At 40.4% G+C, this 26,671-nt stretch overlaps 1 protein-coding gene and 1 long non-coding RNA gene across 3 annotated transcripts; one reads left to right on the top strand and one right to left on the bottom strand.

The window, feature by feature from the left end:
* Positions 1-1,107: 1,107 nt before the first annotated feature.
* nup210 (nucleoporin 210) lies at positions 1,108-26,671 on the top strand. 2 transcript variants are annotated; one of them, XM_053425168.1, is made up of 40 exons: positions 1,108-1,757; positions 2,602-2,741; positions 4,262-4,393; positions 4,938-5,034; positions 5,241-5,391; positions 5,883-6,015; positions 6,508-6,666; positions 6,913-6,981; positions 7,094-7,200; positions 7,579-7,719; positions 7,845-7,982; positions 8,221-8,376; positions 8,825-9,023; positions 10,115-10,260; positions 11,186-11,404; positions 11,579-11,752; positions 12,083-12,275; positions 12,542-12,648; positions 13,016-13,120; positions 13,601-13,702; positions 13,901-14,029; positions 14,280-14,407; positions 14,501-14,636; positions 14,725-14,787; positions 15,203-15,382; positions 15,505-15,585; positions 15,675-15,806; positions 16,092-16,250; positions 16,492-16,583; positions 16,693-16,867; positions 18,120-18,295; positions 19,907-20,127; positions 20,723-20,859; positions 21,460-21,574; positions 22,137-22,283; positions 22,918-23,168; positions 23,266-23,470; positions 24,145-24,267; positions 24,680-24,757; positions 25,410-26,671. In XM_053425168.1, the coding sequence occupies exons 1-40, from the start codon at positions 1,570-1,572 to the stop codon at positions 25,511-25,513; spliced, it is 5,688 nt and encodes a 1,895-aa protein (XP_053281143.1). In that variant the 5' UTR covers positions 1,108-1,569; the 3' UTR covers positions 25,514-26,671. The 2 variants fall into 2 exon arrangements, with proteins under 2 accessions (XP_053281143.1, XP_053281142.1); XM_053425167.1 differs by having other exon boundaries at positions 24,142-24,267.
* LOC128442616 (uncharacterized) lies at positions 2,332-3,945 on the bottom strand. Its single transcript, XR_008338855.1, has 2 exons — positions 3,816-3,945; positions 2,332-2,729 (listed from the first exon to the last, which is right to left on the bottom strand). It is a non-coding gene; the product is annotated as an uncharacterized LOC128442616 (long non-coding RNA).

Raw genomic sequence — 26,671 nt, 5'->3', positions numbered from 1 at the left:
ATTTCATAAAGGCCTTTGACTGCATTGGCATGACAGATTATGAGGGAGTAGCATAGGGACTAAAATATATGATTTAATCAAAACACATTTGGATTTAAAATCAGAAAAATAACTATTCACTTCAAATACTACAGTGAAGTGAAATGGAGCTGCAATATGAACCTCCTTAACATATAATCCCTGTTCAACTGTTGGCATCTTCAGCGTCAAGGCTTTTGCAAAGAGTCTGTTCTGCCAACTGGTCCTGAAGCTCTGGTGTGTGTGTGTGGGCCGATACCAAACAACCTGCCTCCATCAAATATCCTTTAAAAACTGTACAACTGAAGTAAATGGTGATCACTTCTGCAAACATATCTGCGATGTTGATAGTTAACCAACTATAAAAAGTTTGGGGAAGCAGCTTTCTCTTGCTATGCACCAAAGGTTTGTTACATGTTCTTATTGATCTCCTATTTCGTGTTTTTGGTTTTTATTGTTAAGCACTTTGAGCTGCATTTTACGTGTGAAAAGTGCTGTGAAAATACAATTTATTATTATTAAGATTCTTCTCTGGAGCCGCGTTTGTTTGTGGATCACAGCGGACAGTTAGGCAAAAAACACGAGTTGAATTTGAATGTCGGGACTTAAGGACACTTGGATGATGCCACAGAAGCAGTATTGAGGCATTTTTTATGTTTGTTTGTTTTTTGGAGGGGGGGGGGGGGGGGTTGTTTACATTTGAAGAATAGATCCAAGGTTACCTCAATTGTATTAGATCTCGCTTCAACGCTGTTTACCCCTGAAACTCCGAAAGGGTTTTGTGAACACTTCACCCACCCCTCCATTGGCATAGTAGTGGGTAGATAATGAGGGGATTTTCATTTTTGGGTGAACTATCCCTTAACTTTAATAAAACAATTAGGGTTATTTATTTGACGATTTATATATCAGTTGTCCCCTTTGGCGTCCCCTCCAGGAATTGCTCTTGATAAATGTCTCTGTGAAACGTCTGCCCCCCAGACAGTCAAATGATAGATCCGCCCCTGCTCACCTCTCATGACACCCCATGTCAAAACAACATGTGCGTGTTGTTTCTTTAAGAAAGCGCGTCATCCTCGCCGCGGCCGCAGCCTGCTCGATGACGTCTCCTGTCTCCCGGCATGCTCGTTCCAGTCCAATTATCGCTAATGGCGGGTATTTGTACCAAACATGCTTGTGTGTAGCTTTAGCCTGCTAACGTGCTAACCGCTAGCCGCGCACAGTGACGCAGAAACCGGCGGCTGTCAGGCTCCTACTCGCCGCGTGTGTTGAAGCCGCCCGGGAGGGGGGAGCGACAAGCGGAGCAAAGGACAAGTGAGGACACGGCGCCTGTTTCCATCATGTGGCCGCTCACAGGAAGTCACCGAGCGGAGAAGTAGCGCTGTTAGCCCACCGGAGACTTTGAACTTGCTGCGAACTTCATGTGAAGGAGGAAGCTTTTAGCTAGCTCGCGAATTATTTTCTTTACCGCCTCCATTCATTCATTCTTTCATTCATTCACCCAACGTCGGTCTCTCAGCCAATACATCCGCGCAGCCTCGAGAAGCGGAAATGACTCGGTTGTGTGTGTCGCTGCTGTCCTCCTCCTCCTCCTCATTATTATTATTATTATTAATAATAATAAGTGTGTGTGAAGTGAACGGCAGCTCCAAGTTAAACATCCCCAAAGTGCTGCTGCCGCTCACCAGGAGCACGAGGATCAACTTCACCCTGGAAACCACTGAAGGCTGCTACAGATGGTGAGTGAAGCGGCGGGGGTTCGAGTCTGGTGAAGGAGGGTCACATGTCCCAGTTCTACTGTAAGCTGTGGAGTGACCTCATGGCTGTCATGTGGGGCCTAAGACCACCACACTACAATGTTAGACTTACAGGTCAATTCATCTGCAGGTTTCTGTAGAGGGAGGGTATTCCCCCGGAAGAAGGTGTGGGTGTTTATTACATTTTCAATAAAGTAATAAACCTCATGTACACTTCACATCCATATTTAGTTTTCTAAAATGAATTAGGGCAGAGAGATTATGGCTGGAAAGTAGATCAAGATTACATTGTTGATATTGGGTCATATGGATAATCACGAAAACTACAATATATGATAGTTATTAAAAAGAAATGTTTAGAAGGTTGGGCAGAACAATTCAAGGTGGTCTGTGATTTACTGTACATTGGTACTATTTCCTGGAAGATATTACTTTTCTAACATTTCTAAGCAAATCAATAATCATATAAACGTTTGTATCAGTGTATTTCTCTCTGACCTAATAAGGGATGAGCGGAAGTTATTCAAGAAGTTAAAAGTAGTCACATCAGGCGATATTGGTTTTAAGATGAGATAATCCTTTATTGGTCCAATAATGGGGAAATTTGCCTGTTAGAGCAGCAAATGGGAAAGCAAGAATAGGAAACATGCAATGTATAAAAATGAAAGGGAAACTAAATAAATGCAACATAGAATGGAATTGTTTCTCTTTCATTACATTGTATCTTTATCTGATATTTATTTTAAGTGTGCAGTAAAGCTGCAACTCAATGTTTTTAGGATGAACAGTTCAAACTACATTGTTGTTTTTGGTCATGTTCTTCCAGGTCGTCCACAAGACCAGAGGTGGCAAGTATCCAGGCTGTGGATGAGGTGAGCGGCAGCGGCTGCTCCAGGAGAGCTGTTCTCCAGGCTCTCTCCACGCAGCCCTCTAAACTGACCAGCATCATTCTGGCTGAAGATGTCGGTAAGTACAGTGATGACATATCCAACAATTAATCAACTCAAGTAGCTCATACAGGAAAAGATGATTAGGAAATCAAAACCCCCAAAATGTTGGTGACTACTACTTATTATTATTATTATTATTATTATATGAAACTCTGAAGAAACACTTTGATAATTACAGATAGTTAATGTACCAGGGAATGATTGTCATTGGAATTAACATTTATGTATTGTTATTTAGTTTTTTGTGGCTGAGAATCGACTGCAACTGAGGCAATATTGTTGCGTTCAGAAACAGATAAGGTCAAAGTTGTAATTACCTCTGAGACTGTTTATATAATTAACTTTAATCGGTTCTGATGTCCTTGGGTCTCATGCACATCGTAATATTGAATAAGGGCACTTGTCGGTAGGTTTGATGCTGCCGCTGGCTAGTTTTGCATATCAGCCTGTGCTCTTATCAGCTATAGTAAGACAGTTAATTTGAATTTAACTTGCTTGCGGTCATTACCACAAAAGTTTGATTTACTTTTTCTTACTACGTGTTCATTTTGTAGTTGCCAGAACCTTCAGGAGCTTTTTCTTTCAGTTTCAGAATCACTGAATTGTTTGAAGGCCACATTTTTTAAATGTCCTATAATATGAAGAACTAATAAACACAACAATGGAGTTCTCAGAGCTAAAAGTAGCTACAGCAACAACAGGTTATAACTGTATACAGTATGAGTATAGTCATATCCGACCTGTTATACCAACTCTGATCAAAATCTGCTGGTGAATAATCTCAAAGAATGGACAATCTGAAAAGTTCACTATAATATATTCAAATGGTTTTTAGATGAAATTAGCAGAAATTATACATGACAATTTCAAGAAAAATACAATTCGATAGTAAAGCGCCAAATATACACACATATTTGTGGGACAGAATGATTTGTCATCTGCTGCCCTTGGCCCAGTAGGCCTGTCATGGACGACCAGCAGTTGTGAGCAATTGCTTTGTAATCGGGATAATCAGACACATTGTTCCTTCCAGATCCGTCTCAAATGGCTTTTTGTTGTAATCAAATCTTTTTAGTCCATTGTCACTGACCTTTGAATGAGGGCGAACTCGCTCCAGCTGTTATAGGTTTATCAAAACATAATCTCATGTAATCTGTCTTTCATGCAACGGCCCTCATAGCTGACCAGGAAAGACACATTTGACTTGATTGGGTGCAGAGTACGGTCTATTAAGAGCAGAGGAAGCTGTGGAGCTTTTAATCTCTGTTGCCATTTCCGTTTACTCATAATAAAGTGGTTTTATCAGGAAGTAGATTTCTGTGCCTCAATAAACATTGTACCTTTAGAATATCTTGACATTTTCTTTTCTAAGCCTTTTCTTCTTAAAGGTTCAGAGTGTCAGTTGGGGGTAATTAGCTGCAACATGCAACTTCACCTCTAGATGTCACTAAATTCTACACACTGAAGCTTTAAGAGAAAGTGCGGCATTTATCGTGTACTTGTATATTCATGTTTTATTCTTTCTATCACTTGCAGTTACAGGACAAGTACTGCGCTGTGATGCTATCGTCGACATCATCAGTGATATCCAAATAGTATCGACCACCAGAGAACTCCATCTCGAGGACTCACCACTGGCTCTCAAAATACAAGCACTGGACTCTGAAGGTGTCTTATACGAGCTTATTGGCTGCATGTGTTAAATTTTCTCTTTTACGCTTGTGATATTACTCCATCCTGATTCTGTAAGCAGTCCACATCCTATTGTTTATTTGCTTCTCTAAAGACTTCTCAGCCTAATGACTGAACTGGCTCTAGGCAGCATTTTCTTTTCCCTCCGGCTGCAGCTGTGTGGTAGCTTTGTTTGTTCTGTTCGACTGGTTCCATTTAGGGCAAACACACTTAATTTAATGAGCTGTAGCTCCAGCCTGATTCTTTCTGATGATGGCTTCGGGGCCTAGTGTTTTTGTTTGCTTTGGACTAAAAAGTGCATTTTAGATTTCTTGGATTAGATTGCAGATGGACAGCCTGCATCCTTTAATGAAATGCCTATTGGCTTTGTTTAAACTAATTTAACTCCCAGGAGCTTTGTGCTCAGCTTCCATTATACTCTCAAACACATGCAGTAGTGACCCCAGGCTTATATTACACGTTGAAACTTTTCTATGTAAATATTTAAGATTTCATGCTTAACTTATTTTTCATTCAACAGGAAACACCTTCAGCACTCTCGCAGGTCTAGTGTTTGACTGGACCTTAGTGAAAGATGTAGATGTGAATGGATTCTCGGACTCTTACAATTCATTACGGTAAGATTTTTTTTCTTAATGCATCTTTCAAACTCTACTGACAAGCCTGGTTTAATGAAATGTTCTATAGCAAACCAGAGTTGACAAGACATGTTTCTCCCGACACTTATATACCTTCCTACTCCGGAAATAATAATTCTTAAGGTCAGATATAATGTCTAGGTTTGTAATGTATTTTGTAATCTGTCTCTTTTTTTCTTCTAAAGGGTACTTAAATTCTCTGAGTCCACTTACAAGCCCCCTGGTTACATATCTGAAATGGAGCGTGTTGGGAAACAGGGCGATATTATTCTGGTGTCAGGAATGAAAACGGGACATGCTAAGTTGAAAGCCAAAATACAAGAGCCATTATACAAGGTAAGCCGCTAAGTGGTACAAACCATTTATATAACTCTTGGCAGCTGTAACTAAATATTACATGTTTTTTTTTTTGGTCTATTTGTAAAAGAAAAATAATTCAGAATAAGTTCTGAATAAACCTGTGATAGCTCATCTCCTGAGATGCGGACTTAAAAAAGCAAAAGTCTGCTGCACAATAGTAATGGCGCCTTCCTGTCTTTTATAAGATGACACAGCAGTAATGACAGTTAAGTTGTATTTATGTCTTGTCGAGGAATTTGTTGCTCACATTTCTTTTCATCCGGAGAACCTTTTATCTTCTAACAAAATAAGCTTGTGAGAAATGTTATTTTAAGTAATCATATAGAATCTCTCTTTAAAAACAACAGTTTAGATTTGTTGGTTTGATTTCCTTTTATTATTTTTGAGCACTCAAAGCTTTCATCGTGGTTTGTTTAGGCAGGAAGCTGAAGCTGTGTTGCTCTGTAACTATGGCTTCTGTTTCACAGGATGTGGGTGCTGCAGAGGTGCGACTGCTGATTTTAGAGAACATCCTGCTGAGCCCTGCACATGATGTCTACTTGTTGGCGGGAACTTCCATCCGATACAAAGTCTTGAAGATAAGACAGGGCTCCATCGCAGGTCTGACTCTAAAGTCTATCATTTTACATTCACTTTAACTGTGGTTATGCTGTGAATTACGCTGCATTAAGAAGCTTCCAGCACTAGCATGAGTTGACAGCCTTTAATATAAGGGCATACATACATTAAGGCCCAACACGTTCCTTAAATTCATTCAAGCTGCAACAAATTGCACAGACAATTACTCTCCTAATTATGGCATGTGTATAAAAAAACCTGGATCTGATCCAAAATTGAATGTGTTCCTCCCTGACCACATTCTTTAAAACAAGTTTTGTGGTTATCGGTCCAGTAGTTTTCTTCATAATCTTACTTGCAATTAAACGGCACTGAAAACATCCTTGGTCGAGTTAAAGAATTTTATCATTGACGTCAATCAGTGTGACCATCTGAGCGGAACAGCTGTCCTATTTCCTTTTCAAATTCAAATCTCTCCTTAGTGCAGAAAGGCCATCTCCTAAGTTGATTGATGTTTGTGTTGTGTTTATCCAGAGCTCTCTATGCCTTGTGATCAGTATGAGCTGCACCTGCAGAACAGTGTGGTCGGCCCTAATGGAAACCCAGATGTTGCTGTGTCCAGTCTGGATCAGAGCATCTCCACAGTCACAGCCATTCAGCTGGGACACATCAACGTGGTGCTGGATCATAAGAGTATCCTTCTGACAAATCACACTTATCTGGAGGTTTAAATGTGTTGTAATGTTATGCACTTTGCCATGACATTTTCAGTTGACTAAATGTGTTGATTTAAAGTGTTTTTACACTGATACTTTAAGTGTAGATAATCTGATTTGAAATACTAGGAGCAGTTTAAAAATTTATAAAAATAACAAACTATGGAGGTGTCATTATCTCTGAATGTGTCTGACTTAGTTTTCCTTAGTGAAATCTGTTCAGGTCTTCGGATGCAAGGAGTGTCCCGCCTACCCAACAGCACTCTGTTTGTGGTAGAACCAGGCTACCTAGGTTTGTTTTTGCACTTCTGTTAATAACATAATGGGAAGTATTTTAAAGTGACTTATTTATTTATTTTTCATAAAAAACTCATCCAATTTTTGTTTATCTTTAAATTCTTTAGGTTTTAAAATTCATCCCGGAGACAGCTGGGTTCTTGAAACAGGCCGAATATATGATATCTCCATCGAAGTGTTTGACAAGTCTGGCAACAAAATTTACCTCTCTGATGTAAGTGCGCTTCAGGAAAATCACCAAGTTAATTTAGAATAATGTAACTTGTATGTCTGTGTGTATGCGTAACTAGAGAATGTGTATGAAACGCACCCCGTGACCAGCATTGTGATGATAAAATCTAAAGTTGTACATTTCATAAGCACAAATTAGCTTCTGTTGTAGTTTTGTGAGGTTTGTTTTTCTTGCCTGGTTTTCTCATACGCTGGTAACCTGTCCCGACCTGACCTCTCGACCACTGGCAGCCAAATTATTATACGTAAATTATTATACGTATAAAATATCCTTACAGTTTGAAACCAGGCATTGATCTATAGTGATCCAAAATTTACGGCGTTAGTTTACACATCTTTGTGGTTTATTTTGATTTTGCAGAATGTCCGTATTGTCACTGACTTTCCTTCGGAGTACTTTGAACTTCTGGACTCGTCTCTGAATGGATCGTACCATCATGTCCGAGCGCTCAAAGAAGGCCTCACTCTCATTGATGCAACCCTAAAATCTGTTGTGGATGAAGTGAGTCAAACAGCGATGTATCCCATCAGGCTCTGTTTCATTTTGAGCATCATTACTGCATTTACCTTGTGCCCATTTCGTCCGCTTGAGCTTGATCAGTTCCTGTGGCTTCTGTTCTGTTTCAGAGTGGAAGTGTCCACGCTCTCGCCAACCCCGTCCACAACGAACAGGATGTGGAGATCTATGACCCTATAGTTCTGAGTCCGAGTATTCTCACATTTCCATGGCAGCCCAAGGTTGGAGCATACCAGTACACAATCAAGGTAGTCATTTCTTTTTCAGAATATGTAAAACTTCGGTCTTGAATGGTTTTAATCTTCCAAAAGGCAGAAGTGTCAATCATTGGACACCTTCTGTATGAGTCTGTTTTTAGTAATTAATACAAATTCAGTCTTAATTAAGGCTTTTGACATTTTACCACTGTGTCTGAATGATAGATCAAAAATGGGAGGTGTCATTGTGGTACACTTAATGATTCCTTTTCTCTGTTGCTTGTGACAGGCTACGGGAGGGAGTGGAAACTTTAGCTGGTCTTCCTCTAATAAAGCTGTCGCCACATTGACCGTGAAAGGAGTGATGACAACAGTCAGTGACATTGGTATGAGTGTAGTTTACGCTCATGATCTACGCAACCCACTACACTTTGGCCAAATGAAGGTAAGTTGTCATGGAATCACATTATAACATACCTGTTACATATTATTACGAAAGCTATACTGATTATTCTTTATTGTTTTTATCTGTTTTGAAATCATTATTATAAACCAGAGGAATGAAAAGAGGCTTAATTATTTTTTTGTTCAAGCTAAAACAAAATATGCTCCTAGTATGTATGTTAAGAGGCTTATTATTGGATCTACAGACGTTGTGGACCTTGTTTCTTTACTTTTAAAGCTCTCAAAAGTAATATTCCCAAGTGGTTTCCTATTATGAGTGATGGGACTCAACATGAAGAAATGCATGACAGCTGTAATAACAGTGGGTTGATATGTCATTATCATTATAATATTCTGATGAAACCCCACCCCCACAGTGAAGAAGCAGTGTTTTAGCTAATTAATCAGTGGTATGGAGTAGTTTTCCCATATTATTTTTTCCCCTTTAGGTATTTGTTGTTGACCCTTTGGCCATGGACTTCGCTCCCTGCCGAGTCGAGGCCACAGTGGGTCTGGTTCTGGATCTCCCTCTCAGAATTTTCGGGCTGCTGGAGGAGGCCGAGAAAGAGCGGGTTATGTTGAGCGACTGCTCCCACTTTGACCTGCAGGTTGAGGAGGAGAGCCAGGGAGTCTTTGAGCTGATGGAGGGTGAGTTCATTCATTCATTCATGCAGCCCACGTCGAAGAGCATTCAGTGAGGGTCATAACTCAAAGGACTCATTCATTAATCAGTGTGTTTAGTGTCAATTAGGGTCATGACTCCTGGCCAGGGAATGGTTGTTTGAAGCATAGAGTGGCAGGAAAATAATTTGTGGGAGAGGTTTATTCAACCATGCTGGAGTGATGCTGGGTTATATGAGGAGGTCAGTTCGATAATTAATTAATTAATAATATGTAGTCTACTTACATTGGTACAGGCCTTTTGTTCAGTGTATTTGTTACAGTTGTAACTCATAAAAACATAAATTATTACAGTCATTTCCCCAAGCTTTACACTTCCTCTTGCAGTTTCACATCACAGAAAGAATATTAAAGATATAACAAATACTGTAATCTGTATTAGTAATTCAAAGGGTAACACACGACTGTGCTTGACAAACCTATTGGGTAAAATCCTCTATAACACTGAAACATTTTCCATTATTTAAGGCTTTCAGAGTGTCTTTACAAAGTTTATCTCTTTGAAAGTTCTTTTGTTAGTGGCCTTCATTCTGAAATATATAAAATTATTAATCAGAAGATTTGGCGGGGACAAATGAGTATTTTCTGTAGGGTTTAGGACAGGAAGTGAAAATAGGATGTCCCTGGTTATTCAGTGTTTCCCACAAAATTGATACAATCCGTAGCGGTAGCACGGGTGCAGCTCGCTCTGAGTGACACTTACACAGACAAGAGAGTTAATTGAAAGATAAGTTCTCGTGTGTGAGAACTGCATTGAATTCCACTCACGGCCATGCACACATCTGCAGTTGATACAAGCAGGTCTGGCTGTCTGCGTGGACATTAAAATGCTAAATGAGGGTGAGACTGAGCGAGCATGAGGCAAATAGCAGACAGCCGTGCAAGGAATAAAAGGAGCAAAACACTATCTTAAAGATCTATTTTGTCATTATGTGAACTGCATTTTTTTTGGTTCATTATGAAACTTGGAATATATTGGGGCACCATGGTGAAGATACTTAATAGAAAATTGTAATAGCACATGCTAAGTTTTTGACTTCCTCTTTCTCCTGATCCAGGGAGGTTGGCCCCAGGCGAGGGCCACTGCAGTGGGGTGAGAGCCAAGGCCCTGGCCCCTGGGTATACCATGCTTACTGTCAGCTACACCCATGGCAACGTTCACCTCAGTGCCAAAATCACCATTGCTGCCTATCTTCCTCTCAAAGTGAGTCCACAGGTCTTGTCTTTCCAGGATTTTGCTCACCATTAACGTTGAGGCCTCTACAATTCATATCCAACTTCTAATTTCCTTTTGGGATTTCTTGTTGTATATTTTATTGCTACCTCAGATTTTAAATGCCATGGGGCAGCTGTAAAGTGTATTAGTCTTGAAGTCTTTGTTTTGCGATTTGCTTTTAATCTTTCAACTAGTCTCAAAGCACCAATTAGCCGTTGTCTTCTATAAGGAAACAAACTTACTCGTGCACACACTTACAATTCATACACACAGTCTCCCCTTACAGTCAAAGCTGAATTGCAGTGTCCAGTGAGTGTTAAAATGTTCTCCCACTGGGTTTTCTCTGTGCTCCATGCATTTAATTATGCATCATACACTTGCCACACTGATTTGCTTTATATGCTTGGGTGATAATACTGCAGAGGATTTAATTTGGCTTCAACTGTCGTTGTGGAGCGTTAAATTCAACAGTATGATGAGGTGATCAAATCTCCTGTCATTAATTGGTTTTTAATCTTTCTTGTTCAGTTAAAAGTAGCTTTAGTTTTCCTACATATTATATTTAGAATAAAGTAAGGTGCTGTTTGAAGTCCCTTCTTGGGCTTTGTATCTAAATCATTTGATTGTGTTTTATAGGATAGACATGCTATCATAGTGTGATTTTTCTGGCAGCTAAAGGGTGGCCCATTTTTGTTTCTCAGCTGTGTATAACCTTAACGTTCCCTCTGCCAAGTTCCTCTTGACGCTAGAATAACCATTATGTGCTTTCATTTATATTTGAGATATCTTTTGTGTTATTACATTTCGGTCACTCAAAGCTGTCTCTAAAAGCATTTCTTCCTGAAGTGGTCTCTGTGTGTCTGACTCTAACTGCATTAAGTATTGCATTTTCTAAAAAAATCTTATTTGGCAGGCTATTGACCCTGTATCTGTTGCTGTGGTGACTCTGGGATCATCTAAAGACATGCTGTTCGAGGGCGGGCCACGCCCTTGGGTTTTAGAGCCCTCAAAGTTCTTCTGCAACTTGGCTGCTGAGGATGAGGCCAGTGTGACCCTGACTCTGACCAGTCCTTCATCTCACAACTATAACCAGCACTGGGTCAGAGCAACATGCAGGGTCCTGGGAGAGCAGGTGGGGTCCACTGACATCTTGCTGTTTCTATTCATCAAATATAGAACTGCATGATTAGATTCAATACCTTAATTTCTTGTACTTTAAAGATTAAATATAATTGCTTATCTTTAATGCATATGGCTGCGTCCTTGTCACCAGCTCTTAACTGATTTGTCATTCTGTATGTTTCAGGTGCTGGAGGTGATGGTTGGGAACAAGGCCAGTGTAACCAATCCTTATCCTGCTGTGGAGCCGGCAAAAGTCAAGTTCGTATGTGCTCCTCCATCTCGCCTCACCTTGGTCCCGGTGTATACCAGCCCCCAGCTGGACCTGACCTGCCCGCTGCTGCAGCAGAACAAACAAGTGGTATGAATGTGATGTGATGTAATAAGGGTCGCCTACCTGTGTACATTTAGCTTCGTTTTTTTATACTGGTATTTGTTCAACTGTGATTATTTAAGTTTATCCATAGCTGTTGACACTGGAATTTTGTTTTGAAAGAGGGGATCCAGTTTTGTTTTAATTAGATACCTGCCATTTGAAGACAGCAACATCTACCGTTAAACAAAATGCATAGTTACATTTAATTTTTTATTGCAGTAAAAAAAAATAGTATAAAAGTTGCCATAGCTTAGTCTTGATCCTCATAATTTTAGTCAAATATTTACTTTTTCATATAACATTATTTTTTTCTAGGTCCCTGTGTCAAATTACCGTAACCCTATTTTGGACTTGGCTGCTTTTGATCAACAAGGAAGGAAGTTCGACAACTTCAGCTCTCTGAGCGTGTTGTGGGAATCATCTAAAGTGTTGCTGGCCAGTATTGAACCCACGGTGCCCATGGAGCTTCAGCTGTTCAAGGATGGCAACACACAGATGAAACTTCACGGTAAAGCATCATCACCAGGCACAAACCTGTTTGGCTTTCCTTTTCTGTCCTTTTAGAGTTGGTTGTTGGCTTAAATTAAATATGTTTTGTAGACATTTGGAAACGAATGAGGCTAAACCAGGAGAAAAAAGCTGCGACATTGGCAGCAGATGGAGAGTTATACATTGGGAATGAATTTCCATTGTGGTTCTTGTGAATCTTTATCGATTGGTGCTAGCAAAAAAAGTTGGTTCATGTAATTATTATTTTCTTTGTCATTTTGACAGGACGTCAGACAGTCCTTGTCCATCAGCAGACCGGTGTTGCTGCTATTACAGTGACAGCTCTGGGTTACCAGGTTTCACATCTCGCTGCAGCCAATGTTCCCAGTCCGGTAAGTGAAAACAATGACTCAACCACCAAAAAAACAATTTTTACTTCCTCTTTAAAAGCAGAAGCAGCTAAATGAAACATTATTCAAAACAATCATAGTTTTAAACCCTAACACATGGGGTCAATGAGATAAATTGATTAAATAAAGGTTATTAATAATCAGATTATAAATATATAGGCGGTTCACCATTCTGTTTGTTGTAATGATTTTTTGCTATTTTCAACCTGCTTTGCATTTCCATTCATGCTCCTCCGATTTCGGTTAATAATGAGGCAGGACCAGCAAACTGTATATTCAGTTGACATAATAATTACACATGCAGCCATAGCACTAATCTTAATTCAACCCCTCTTCCTTTTCTTCACAGTATGACCCCTTGACCCCTGTCTCTGCCACTCTGGAGCTCCTGTTAGTTGAAGATGTGAAAGTTTCTCCAGACGCATTGACGATATACAACCATCCGGATGTGCGGGTAAGAGACCAAATCATCAGTGTTGTGGTCTTGCATACATGTGCCTGCGTTAAGTGTGAGCGCTGACACAAACTGTTGTTTTACTAAAAGTATAGCTGCGTTTTACTTATTAAGTTTTAGTATTCAGACTACTCTGCTGGGAAACTTTTACCTTTTAAATTCGACCTCATTTATAAGAGAGAATTCAAATCCTAATATTCATTGCACCAGACACAGTGGAAACTTTGCTCCGTGGGCCTACCTCTGCTAATCCTATTTGATATAGGAGCAGTGTTTGGCAGGTGTGGGGGTTAAATAACAGCTAGTGACCTGTGTAAGAGGATTTTACAAACTGAGTGTGAGCAGTGGGCCTCTTTGATGTCACACAAACATGACCATGAACTGGAACAATTTTTCCTCAGATATGGGATATGCAGTTATTTGAGTCATTCCATTCATGTTCAGCACTTTCACAATGCAGTGATGTATTTTGTCTTGTAGGCGAGTCTAGCCCTGCGGGAGGGTTCAGGACACTTTTTTGTCAATACCAGTGTTAATGGTATTGTGGATGTGGTCTTCCAAGAAACCCAAGGAGCGGCTCAGGTAAGAAGAAACATCTGGACTGTGATTTGTGAGGGATTAGTTCTAGGGAATACACAACAGGACTAAAACAATTGTAATTTTAAAGAAACTTTATGATTGTATTCCTTAGGTGGATAAAATGTAAATACATCAGTGCTCAAAATCAACCCGTTGAATGCAGAGAATTGAAATTTCCTTTGATTTTCTGTGTCTGCTCAGGTCTCTCCCGATCACCCAGGAGTGGTGAAGGTGATGGTTCACGACCTTTGTCTGGCTTTTCCAGCACCTGCCGAAGCCACAGTACACGTTTCTGACATCCTGGAGGTTTATGTGAGAGTGGTTGACAAGGTCAGTTTTTATCCCCATGATCCTAATCTTTGTAGGTCAAGGCAATCCTTGACTAGTTGATCCCTATTATCAGTACCGCACATTTCTGAAATACCTCAGTGACCATGAATATGGTTGTCCTCTCCTCATGTTCCCCTTCTCATTTTTCATGAAAGATGGTCTGTCTTGAAGTGGTATCACATGGTTTGCCCTGCTTGTGAACCAAAACGATTATTTTCCTAATGATGGGTGTCATTTATTTCCATCACAGGTGGAGATTAGCAAATCTGTGAGAGCATATGTCAGAGTCTTGGACGATAACAAGAAGCCCTTCCCGGCCAGCTATTTCCGTTTCATGAATCTAAAACTCAAGGCGGCTTCTGCGATAGTTTCTTTAACGTGAGTAATGGGACATTTCTGAAAGATTAAAGAACTTAACTTGATTTAATTAAGTTTTTTTAATGTCTTTTTTTATTTGTTATTTTTTTGCAGTCCATTAGCAGAGTCTGCAGAGAAAGATACAGCCGTCTTCCTGGTAAAGGGTGCTTCTATTGGTCAGACCACTCTGTCGGCTGTTGTCATGGATAAAAATGGGAGAAAAATATCATCCCCGCCTCAGCAAATTGAGGTAAGCTCTTGTGTGACTTTCTAGAACAGTTCAAATTGGGACTCTTGCATAGGCTGCAGGTATTAAAACTTTGTTTTCTAACTTGTAGGTATTCCCACCATTCAAACTCATCCCAAGGAAAATCACTCTGCTAATTGGAGCAATGATGCAGGTTTGTACAGCATTGACACTGAGGCTCTGTTTTGAAACAGCTGGCCTCTGTTTATCTTTCAAAAGAGCATCTGCCAGGACTTTTCTGGAAGATGACATTAGCCTAATTGCTCCTGGTTTTAACATCCAGCTTTCCTTTAATTAGCTTCAACTATTGCCCTAATTACAAAGCATTTACCATCTATCCAAGAAGCATCCTTATTGCTGAACATTAAACTTAATAACACACATATACTGCACATTATTTCTGTTGAATTTCCAATTTCATTATCTTGAGTAGTTTAATACACAGAGTATAATCGCTTACAGCAAATGGTTATTGAACTGTTCATTGATGAATGCAACTGACTAGACTGTCGCTGTCTCTCTCCTGTGTGTCTGTGTTCTCCATCAATCCCTTCCCTTTTCATTTACAGATCACATCTGAGGGAGGCCCTCAGCCTCAGTCCAATATCCTCTTCTCAATTTCCAATGAAGAGATGGCTTCGGTTAACGGCATGGGCCATGTCAGGGGAGTTGCCATTGGTAACGTCACCGTGACTGGACTGGTCCAAGCTGTTGATGCCGAAAGTGGGAAGCTAGTTGTCGTGTCTCAGGTAAGTGTGTGTGTGTGTGTGTGTGTGTGTGTATATATATATATATTTATGTATATGTGTGTGTGATGTGGAAAAATGTTTGGCTGAATTTTACAGATGATGTGTTGGTTGTCTTCTTTCAGGATCAAGTGGAAGTTGAGGTTGTGCTTCTGACAGGCATTCGCATCAGAGCACCCATCACAAGAATGAAGACAGGAGCACAGGTATGATTTTTAGATTTTTCAAATAATACTTCTGGGAAAAACTAATTCTCTCTGGGTGATATTGTACTCACAGTTTTTTCTTTTTCCAGATGCCTGTATATGTGATGGGTCTGACCAATAGTCTAACACCCTTCTCCTTTGGCAATGCTTTGCCTGGGCTGACATTCCACTGGTCCACCACCAAGAGAGACATCCTGGATGTGCAGTCGAGACACATTGAGGTACCCTGCACTCAGGCTTTTTACTCCTGTATTTGACGTCACGTACACTTCCTGCCACTCGGCCATTCCTATTTTTGGTTCCTGTTGTTCCCTTAATTCTTTTATCAAATTGATTTAAGATGTGATGTCCCTGCATAACAGCATGATTAAGAACCAGCATCTGCCTTGTCTCAACTTCCTTGTCAGCCTCTGCCTCGTCCCTGCTTCCTCATCACTGTCGTCTTTTTTTATTTGATTTGCTGCTGCTATTTTTGCCATTCTCATATTGGTGCCTGTCTCCTTCAGGCTAACGTGGAGCTCCAGTCAGAACACAACTTTGGCATGAGGGTGACTGGCAGAACTAGAGGGAGGACGGGGCTGAAGGTGGTGCTCAGAGTTACAGACCCAACGGCTGGGCAGCTGTTTGGGAAGCTTCAGGAGCTCAAAGATGAAATCCAGATCCAGGTACAGCACTGTGGCTACAACTTACTGGGCATAAAACTGAAAAACATTAAAACATTGCATCCACATTGAAGGCAGCAGAGTGTTAAAGTTGCGCAGCTTTGCAATATCTGGACTTGTTAACTCTGTTAGGTGATAAGACTGCAGATAAGTTGGAGCTAAATGCATTCATAAGTGTCAAAACATGAAAGATTGAATAAAACCCTCAAATAATTGGGAGATCCAACATTTCGCTTTGATCAAGGTCTATGATAAGCTGCACATGCTTAACCCTGAAGTCGAGGCTGGGGAGTATCTAATGGCTCCGAACTCTATCCTCAAACTCCAGACAAACAGGTGAGTTACCCCTTGATGCAAGATGCTGTAATTGGATGAAAAAAAAATTGGTCAGAAACATTTGCACCACTTAGAGAAACCTGAATGAGATTTGTTTCCTTTCTGACAGGGATGGTGTGGGTGCACTCTCTTATCGAATGCTGAACTCCCCCGACCAGCTTGTTACGGCTCAAGTGGATGATCAGGGCTTTCTCTCCTCTGGCTCTCTGACTGGTATCTCCTCTCTGATGGTCACATCACAGGAGACCTTTGGCGTCAATCAAACTCTCATCCTTGCTGTGAAGGTCAGTTGTTCAGAGCCACTGTATGAGGAGTCTTTTAGATTTCTTTTTTGTTTTAAAAGTGGTATCCCACAAATACTGACTATTGAATCCTTCTTAATGCATCTCTGATAAGCCACTGGGTTTAACACTAACTTATGATGCAAAAATTAGAATACATGAGGATATGTTCTGCAGAGCTAAGGAGCAGAGGAATATTTACTTATTCTTCCCTCGTAATCAGTCAAACTGTGGCGCAACTACCAATATGCTAGTGAGAGTGACCAACTGATTTTTAAGTTGCACAAAGCAGCGGCATTTCATAATCTATCCGACTCACTTTTTGTTTACCAAACAATGCAACTTTATACATTTTGAAGGCAATTTGGTTTAGGGCAAGTAAAAGAAGACCAAAAGAAAAGACAGACATGCACTGACAAACATCCACAAAAACAAAACAATAAAACTCAAAGAGCTGTTCAGTTGAGTTGAATTGCAATTTCCACTTAATGTCACAATAAATAAATGAACAAATTGAAAATAGTCCCCCATGGCAGATAGCAGTTTAAAACTAAGTTGTGGTTGTTTTTGTGCTGGGCACTAGATGAAGCACAGATTTTCACCATGCCACACATATATGATCTGTTTTCAAATCTTCCCTTCCTTCCTTTGAACAAATCGTCACGTGGTGTAACACAGTTCTGTCATTTCTTGTAACAGTTTAAGGAAATAAGGGAGCACTTGGTTTGATGCAGCAGATCTCCCTGCTGCTGCAGCAATGGAGGAGTTGTTGTCATGTAAAAATGAGATCGAAGAGTGGTGTGAATTGAGATGGCAATTCAAAAAACGATTCATCCTGCAGCAGTGGAACTTTCTCATCTAGATCTATATCTTTTTATCAAAGGTTTCGATAGAAAAGGTAGTGTTTGAATTAAAAATGCAGCTTGTCTCAGGGGGCACAGTAGAATTATTTAAAAAAGAGGGTTCAATGAATATGAGAACACTCTTTATTTCCTCTAGAGAGCAAGAAAATATTCTGTCAGATTTTTATAGCTTATCTGTGTGAAACTGTCGTCAGTATATCAAATGGTAACCGTGTACCATCTCTTATACTAAACCAAGAGCTGTGTTGTTGCATCTGCTACAGGCTAATGTTTAGTGTCCTATGTTATATGGCCAGTGAGATTTTTCAACAGTTGTATTGACCCTGAAGTGGCAGCTGACCGTTATCCCTGCAGCTACCGAATGTGACACTGGTTCCTTTTTAATTCCTCAGGTGGTGCCTGTGTCCTATGTGCGCTTCAGTACCAGTCCAGTGCTCTACACACACACGGGAGAGAGCCTAAAGGCCTTCCCTCTGGGCGTTATACTCACCTTCATTGTCCATTTTCATGCCAGCACTGGAGAGGCCCTGCACAGCTCCAGCTCTCACCTTACGTTTTCCACAAACAGGTCGGTTGCACATTCTATAGGTCCTTCAACACTTATTATTATATTTCATGAATTGCTGTCATTTATCAATATAATTATACATTCATTAATTTGTCCATTCATTGATTTGTGCATTCTGTGTGACACTGTGAGGGAAACATGAATTCTAGAGAGGGGTAAGGAGCGAGGAGGATTTGTTTATGCAGTTTGCTTCGTACCCCAAGGTTGAGAAGCCATTATCCTGCTGTTGTGTGCTATTTATAGAGAGAGAGCATCAGGGCCTTTCTTTTGAGTGGTCCATTCGTTCAGCCTTGCGTAACCTAATGACTTCCATTTCAGATTCTGCCAGACAAGTCATGTCAACCCACAAGCTATTCACCCTCCACCAGCTAAGCAGAAAATTAATTTCCGACAGAATGTAAAAATGGCAAATGTGGTTTCTGGACACCATTGATTTTTGAAAATTAAGTTAGCATATATACCACATTGTCTGGTTTAATGATATTGATCCATGCTATATACACGTAACAATAACTCTGGAAATCCTAATGTTTTCCTTTACCTCTGTAGGTGCTGTGATACATTATATATTTCCTCTTTGTTTGGATCGAGTTCACCAATATCCGCACACAACAGCCGGTGTAGTTGAGGTCATGATGGGGTGTAGAGGCAGGCTCTACATGGAGAACATAACATTAATTACTGGGCTGTTCCTCATTTCAGATGGGGTAGTTTCTACCTGAGCGAGTGAGTGAGCTAAATTAATGGGAATGTCGGGCAGGGAGGAGCATTGCCATGCTCCCGACGAGGGACTCCCTCGTCTGTCTGCACAATAAATTGATTCTATTACCTTGTTCTCCGGGTGCTGGCAGGCCATTTTAGGGGGAAAGTATCAAAATCCGAGTAGTAAAGGGCTGATAGCCCTGGGACTTACAGAACCAGGCTGTGATTACATCCTATTGAGTCTCAGAGGAGCCAGGTGGATTTTACTGCTGTGTATGTTGAGCACTTTGGTTTAATTTGTTCACACCAGATGCTTCGATAATGGAGGTGAAAAGAAAAAAGTTTATTTTTTTTAGAGGTATAAAAAATAATATATATTGATGTTGAACTATTGCAGCAGGATATGAAACACTTTGAGTGTTTCGTGAGTTGAGTGGTTATTTTAAGCTTGTCTAAACGTATTGAACCCACACTCGGTCAAGGATGGACTTCAGAGTGTAGCAGTGACGATCTGAGGGAAACATTTGATCAGGTTACAAAAACTTTATATCGGCCATGTTTGACCCCTTTTAATGAACAACTGTATAAATGAAATGCCTGAATAAATTACCCCTTAATTATTAATTATCCCTTCATGGACAACACCTACCAGGCATTCTATAATATTTGTTTTGATGTTTACTCTTACTGACTTTATTAGGAACACCTATACACCTACAATGCAATTATTCGGGCAGCTAATCATGTGGCAGCATTGATGTGCATCAATGAATGCATACAAATCAGTTAATGTGGACATAATTCAGATGGTTCTGTTTGAGAGTAGCACTTAACAATCAATTATAATTGGTCATAATGATAGGTACTTATTCTATAACATAAAAGCTGTCATTCTGTTCTGTCCTGCAGAGATGACCTGGTGCAGGTTGGGGTTGGGCCCAGTAACCACTCACTGACAGTGCGGACGGTCAGCGCCGGCCTCACCCTCCTCGCAGTGTGGGACAGTGAAAACACGGGAGTCGCGGACTACGTTCCACTTGCTGTCAAGCATGCTATCTATCCACAGGAGGCCCAGAGACTGGTGGTGGGAGATGTAGTTTGCTTTGCCGCCCAGTTAACCAGCCCAGATGGTGAGAGTTTTACATGTTTACGCAACAGATCTGATGTGTTGTGTATGTGTGTGTCAAACATTTTCATTGTGAAGTAGAAGCATGAATCGATGCAGATCATCAAATAGACAAAAAACTAAAACACTCCGATGTACACTGGGTACAATATTGCCCCCCCCCCCCCCCCCCCCCCCCCCACCCAATCACCCTCAACACAGAGCAGCCTATACCTCTCCATCCCTTCTATAAAAGAGATCAGTGTTAAATGTGTTGTGTATGTGTATCAAACTTTAAGAAAAGCTATTTTGAGCAAAGAAAGAAAACTACATCTTGACTTTAATCGTCAAATGGCTTTCGATCTAGCACCCTCATGATGACGCTCTAGTTGTGTATCTGCTGTGGTTTTCCTTATCAGCATCTGTCATGCTCTGCTTTTTATTGAATTTCTTTTAAAGGATAATAAAGCTGCTTTTTATCTTTAGTTGAAGGTAATTCTAGTATTTCTCTTGGCAGAGGAGAGAGCCCTATATTTGTACCTTCATATAAAAAGCCATTTTAGCTTGTCAAAGTGTACAAATCTTGTTCTAAAGTTGACACAATCTTGCCTTCTCTGCAGGTGCTCACGGTACTTGGAGCTCCTCAGCTAATGGTGTTCTTCAGGTGGATCCGAGAAGTGGTGCAGCCGTAGCCAGAGACTCTGGGACAGTCACCGTGTACTATGAAATACCTGGTGTTTTGAAAACCTACAGAGAGGTATGTCCTCTGTAGATAGTGACTCACAGACTATCAGTTTTTTCTTTTATCTGTGGGTGTGAAGAATTTCCACTTCTAAATTCTCCAGAGATTTAAATCTTCTCTGCCCGTGCATGAGAATGTATCAATCCCTCAACAATCATCATCGACATCATAAAACACAGAGCAGGTGTTTATTCCATCCATTACGTTTCAGAAACATTTTGTGCATGACACTACCATTGTTGCTGGTCTCAAACGGGATGGAGCGTGAGTGTCACTGTATCTGACTCCGTTCTGCACGAGAGCTGAATGCAAACCAATTTTATCCAAATATTTTCCTCTGGGCAGAGTGAGAATTGATGAGATCTGGTGCGTTGTATTCAGTCTTAAACAGAAAGGGGCTTTTATGCATGAACACAAAAATAAACTCCGGCATTGATAGAGGCATCAGTAATGTTGTATTAAACACTCGGCTGTCTTTCAATTGGTTTCTTTCACGACAGTCTGGCGTGATTGATGTAAACAATTAGCTGTGGTTGTATATTCTAATGTGATTTTAACAAGCACACACCTGGATGTTCTTGTTTGGTTATTTCCTGTTGCTGTGTGATTCTGTAGATAATAGTGGAGGCAGCAACGAGAACGACTGCCACGGCACAGCCTGCACCCATCAGGAACGGCAAGGAGACAAAGGTCCTACTCAACACAAGAGAAAGTGGAACCAACCTCATCGGTACTGACCTGAATCAGTTTTAGTTTAAAGGAATAGATAAACATTTTGGAAACTACTCCTTATCGCTTCCCTGACCGAAATTAGATGAGAAGATCAATAGTTCTCATATCTGGGCGGTAAATATGAAGCTGGAGACAATTAGCTTAGCTTAGCCTGCCATACCGCTAATATGAACATTGTTTTTTTTTCTTAATCTGTACAGGACAAAAATGTAAAATCTATATTTCACTCTGGATTTTTGTACCAAAATAGCAAATGAGGCATGAATTTTGAAATAGTGAGCTTTTGAGGGAGGGGTTGTAAAATGATTTTTTTTACCTTAGGACAAAGCCATGCTAGCTGTTACCTCTGTTCCCCTGAGTCCTGCGCTAAGCTATCTAGCTGACTAGTTGTTTATTTTGTGTACAGATTTAAGAGTGGTATTGATCTTTTCATTTGTCAAAACAAAAGCATATTTCCAAAATGTAAAAACACGTACGTTAAAAAAGTTGATCAAACTTTTCTTCAGTAAAGCACTGATGTGTGTAATAAGCACATATATTAAGTGTCTGCTTCCCTGCAGGAACCTGTTCCCCTGCCCAGACTGAAGCTATTCCTCAACTGCAGCCAGAAACTTTAGTCAGCTGCCATCTCAGCTTCACCAGCGACGCCATAGAGTTCCCTGCTAACGATGTCTTCAACACACACATCAGCTTTGACCCCAGCATTGGTAAGACTCATCTCAATTCAGACTTTCATGGAGATCACCTTCATGGTGATGAACCATGGTCAACCACTAAGTTATACTGATTTTACAAGTTAGTGTTTAATATATAAACTGAACGCTCCTTTTCTTTTTCATCCTTTAACTTTTCACCTACCAAGTATCGGGTTTAAAATCCCTTTTATAACCGAACATAGGCACAGATCTCATATGTATGCACAGCACGAGGGGCAGGAAAATGCTGTTTACAAGGGCATAATCAATACCTGCTTTGGCCATTGAATGAATTTAGTAGGGGCTATAAAAGGTGTCTGGCTGACATATTGAACTGAGGACACTTGCTTGAAAGCACTGGTCTAATTGTGTTTGGGGTTTGGGACTTCACCCCAGTTATTGGCTTATCTCTGGAGGGAATCCACTGTGTGATTACAAGGCTGCAACCACTCAGCTGAATCCCACTGAGGTCCTCGTGGGAGATTGTGATTGACAAATTAAGACAACAGAGTCAGAATATAGATTCCTTGCAACTTTCTGAGACACTTAAATCACACACTGAACAAGACATGTCTTTTTCTAAATACACACATCAATATTTTATGTTGAACAATCACCTTTGCCTCTTTCGTTTCTATTTCCCCAGGCCTGTATGCATGTTCCGTGACCTTGCAGCCAATGTCTGACCAGCAGACCCGTGTGCTCAGCATGTCCATGACGAACCTGCTGGTGAAAGCAGGGCTAGAGGGCAGTGCTTTCTCTGGGGAACAAGTCAGTGCCAGACTGCCCATGGAGCCGGGCCTCTACTCAGACCAGACTGAGCTGCTGCTCTCAAACCTGCATCCATCAGCTGAGCTCACAGTCTACGGCCCCACTGCCACCCTTTCCAGCATGGAGGTCTCGTAGAGCCTTTAATATCATGTCTTATTCTTACATTTTTACAGTTAGTACGACTGTTTAAGGAAAAAAGTTTGATTTAGTTCTCTGTCTTCAGGTAGTGTCTACTTCTCCCAACATTGCTGTCCAAGAGATGGAGGTGCATCAAGATTTTCCCAGTTTCTCCAAGTTCACCGTCGGTGCCGTGGACCCTCAGGCAGCAGTGTCTGCCTCGATTTCCATAAGCAGCGCTTCCTCAGGCCAGAGTCTCCTGATCCCAGTCACTTTGATTCACGTGTCGGATCCCAGCGCTGCGATGCTAGGTCAGAAGTCCTTTCAATGCAACCCAGTCATTTTGAGTGTTGTTTATGTGTATGTTAGTAGTCACCCGTCACCTTATATAGAAAAGTTTGAACAAATTTGAACAGACTTTCCAACAATAAACCTCAGATTTAGCAGTGTTACCTCTATACACACATTTTCCATTGATTACAGTGACCGTGTTCACACTAATTTAGACATTTTGGAAAACTAACTTTTTCCTTATTGTTTGGACCTCCCCGTCCAAACATGATCAGTATTTGAATTCTCTAAACTGAGATTTTTACAAACCACCATGTACCAGAACCCACAACAACAATGGCATCTACATACTGGTTTGACGTTTGTAGACTTTGTCGCCACCTATTGGCCTGGCATGCTTGTTTGAGCGATTAAAAACGGAGGGGAAATATCCGTAGTAGTGTCGACAAAGTCTGGCTGCAAAATGTTTTATCCAGCCCCGCAAGGCAATTCATAACCCCCAAGCAAAACAGTCAATAATCTGTTACTAGGACATAAACACATTGACAGTCAAGGTTTTCAGAAACCATTTCAGCACCACTGTAACAAGCATCCGTATCCCTGTGAGGTGTAGCCAACATTTGTTAGTGTGTCATATGTTCTCTGTACTAGGTTTTGACAGCCTGTTATCTCTTCCACTGCTCTGTACCAGCAGCTGCTGCTCCAGTTGTTGGCTTGGAGGGGGGGGACCACTCCTTGCACAGCTTCATAAACTGCTACCAGATGATCTTCTTCACCCTGTTCGCCCTGATGGCTGGGACGGCCATCATCATCATCGGTGCTTCACCTAAACTTGATTTGAAAATTGCTGTGGTTGCCCAGGGTTAATGAAAATATTGCACTGGGAAAAGTTTGAATTTACTGTAGTTATTTTAAATCTTATATCATTCTTTGTTTAAGAAGGGACTATACAAGACAGGCTTTTATTTTCGATCATTATAATGAATGTTTTTGAATGTGTCACCTAAAAAAAATGAGACCTTAGAGTATTTCAAGGCAGTGTTGACTGAGTTTGTCTCTGGTGACAAAAAGAAGGCAACAGATTTATTTTAAAAAATAAGCACTGTCCTAAATTGACAATATCTGTTTGTGTTTGTCATAATTTAAGGAATTTCATGACTTGCAAGATGTTATTATTTACATTGAGCTGTGTGTTGACGTGTTTTAAAATTCATTTCTATTCTCTGCAGTGCTCCACACAGTGTTCTCTCCAAAGGAACAAACTTATAACCCCGCTTTCATCCAGAGGACGCCCCCACCCAACTCAGGTAGGACACCGCAGCTACTTCAGTAAACACTAAAGCAAACAGTCAGACAGATAAACCACCGAAGGAGCAATTTGTTGTTTGTTTTCACTTGATCTAATGAGTAAGTAGAAGTTTTTATTACCCGTTTATCTGTGAAGCCACTCAGCAATAAAGCTCCACCTGAAAATCAATTAGAAAAGATGGGAGAGGTGTCTGATAACCTCCAGGACAATTACATGAGTCAGGATGGTGTTTTTGAAGAAACGCTCATATCACCCGTAGTAAATTAAAGATTATTTGGGTGTCCAAGCAAGAAAAAGCGTTTCATCAGTCCTCAAGTCTGTAGCTGCAGTGTTGATGTCACAATTTACATTTATAAACACAGTTTATATGTTTGAAAAAAAAAATCTGAGTGATTGATTTAGACTTTTAAATCAAGTTATGCTCCCTTTTTTTTTTATTCTGACATTTTCATCAACTGATTTGCTCAATTTACATTTAGGTTTATAAAATCTTTTCATAAAGTGAGTTGTTATGACCTTTACACAAAACAGTGAATTTGCTGAAGTGAAAGTTTGCGCTGACATGTTGACAAACAAAAACAAAACGTGGCTTATGTGCCCAATCTGCTGTAAATGCTTCATTTACCTACATTTATTTTTCTCTTTTTCAGGTTTCAACACTCCAGTAGGAAATTCCTTCAACCACACGTTACACAGGACGGACCCGAACAGCAGCCCCAGGTCGCGGCTCTATTCTCCAGACTACAAGTCGTGATGAAGCTCTCCGTCTGGTCTCTATTCTTCACAAGTACAACACCACAGGCTGTTAATGCATATTAAATGTGCCTCTGTCACTCCGGATGAATGCTGTGGGACATGACCGCGAAATCCTAACTCCATCGTCTTGGCACAGATTCTTTAAAAAAAAGTATTGTTGAGAATAGAAGATCCGTGAAGAGCTTCACGGTGATAACAGGGCTATTTTCGTTGTGTGTACATTTTGTGTCCTCTATACATTTGAATTTTGTGGCTTGCCATGGAAAAAGGTTTTATACAAGACCACGCTGTTCTACTTATCTTTTGAGGAATGTTTAAAAACAAATCACTAGATTGCGCTGAATGAAAAAATTGCTTTTTTTGTGTTTGAAATTAACTTGTGTGCGACTTAACACATTTGATGTGAAATTGAATAACTCAGGATGCCCAACAGTCTCATGTGACAGAAAGCAAACAACTTGAAGATCATTTTGTTGTTTTTTTGTTATTCTTTTGAACAGAAACCCTCCGTAATTTTGTTGTTATTCAACATTATGTGAAAATACTTACCACTGACCTCATCGTTCTCTTCTGTGATGAACCCTTCAAATGTGCAGAATCCTTACTGGAAAACAGTTGGTTCATTTCTGGTTTTTGGGGCATTTTCTCGTGGAATCTAACTTCCCGATTATTTCAAAAAGCTGAGTTTGTGAGCCACTGTACACGCAGCTCCCATCTTATTCATTAATGTGAAACGGTTATGAAGTGTGAGCTATTATTCCGTTTTTTTTTATCCCAGTGTTGCTTCATTTGCAAAAGCACTCACAATGTGGCCTGGTTTCTGGTTCTCTTTCTGTTTGCACTTAAACCTGCCCACATTTCCAGAGAGTTCAGTGTAGCGCTGTTGACTTTCTGGTACATGCGAGTGTGACTTTGTTTTAAACGAGACGGTTCTGTATTTGAAGAGACTTGTTGATCATGAATATTTATTTTTTCTGTTGAAGTTCAGTTTTACTGAGAATGTGTGCGTGTGTGATTATAATTGTCTTCGGTGTTGTTTTTGTGTTCATAATAGAGCCTTACAATCATATCACAAGATGCAGACACAAGTGTTTGCTTCTGTGTGTGTATATATACTCTTGCCTTTTGCTAATTAAAGTTTTTACTTTTTGTTTAA

This window comes from Pleuronectes platessa, chromosome 6, assembly GCF_947347685.1.
Source record: "Pleuronectes platessa chromosome 6, fPlePla1.1, whole genome shotgun sequence".
Lineage (NCBI taxonomy): Eukaryota > Metazoa > Chordata > Actinopteri > Pleuronectiformes > Pleuronectidae > Pleuronectes > Pleuronectes platessa.
This window is presented reverse-complemented; position numbering and strand designations above follow the sequence as displayed.

Coding starts and splice junctions, on each gene's coding strand:
- nup210 (XM_053425167.1), top strand. CDS start 1,570: ATGACTCGGTTGTGTGTGTCGCTGCTGTCCTCCTCCTCCTCCTCATTA. Junction 1,758..2,601: donor ACTGAAGGCTGCTACAGATG/GTGAGTGAAGCG, acceptor ATGTTCTTCCAG/GTCGTCCACAAGACCAGAGG. Junction 14,408..14,500: donor TCTGCGATAGTTTCTTTAAC/GTGAGTAATGGG, acceptor ATTTTTTTGCAG/TCCATTAGCAGAGTCTGCAG.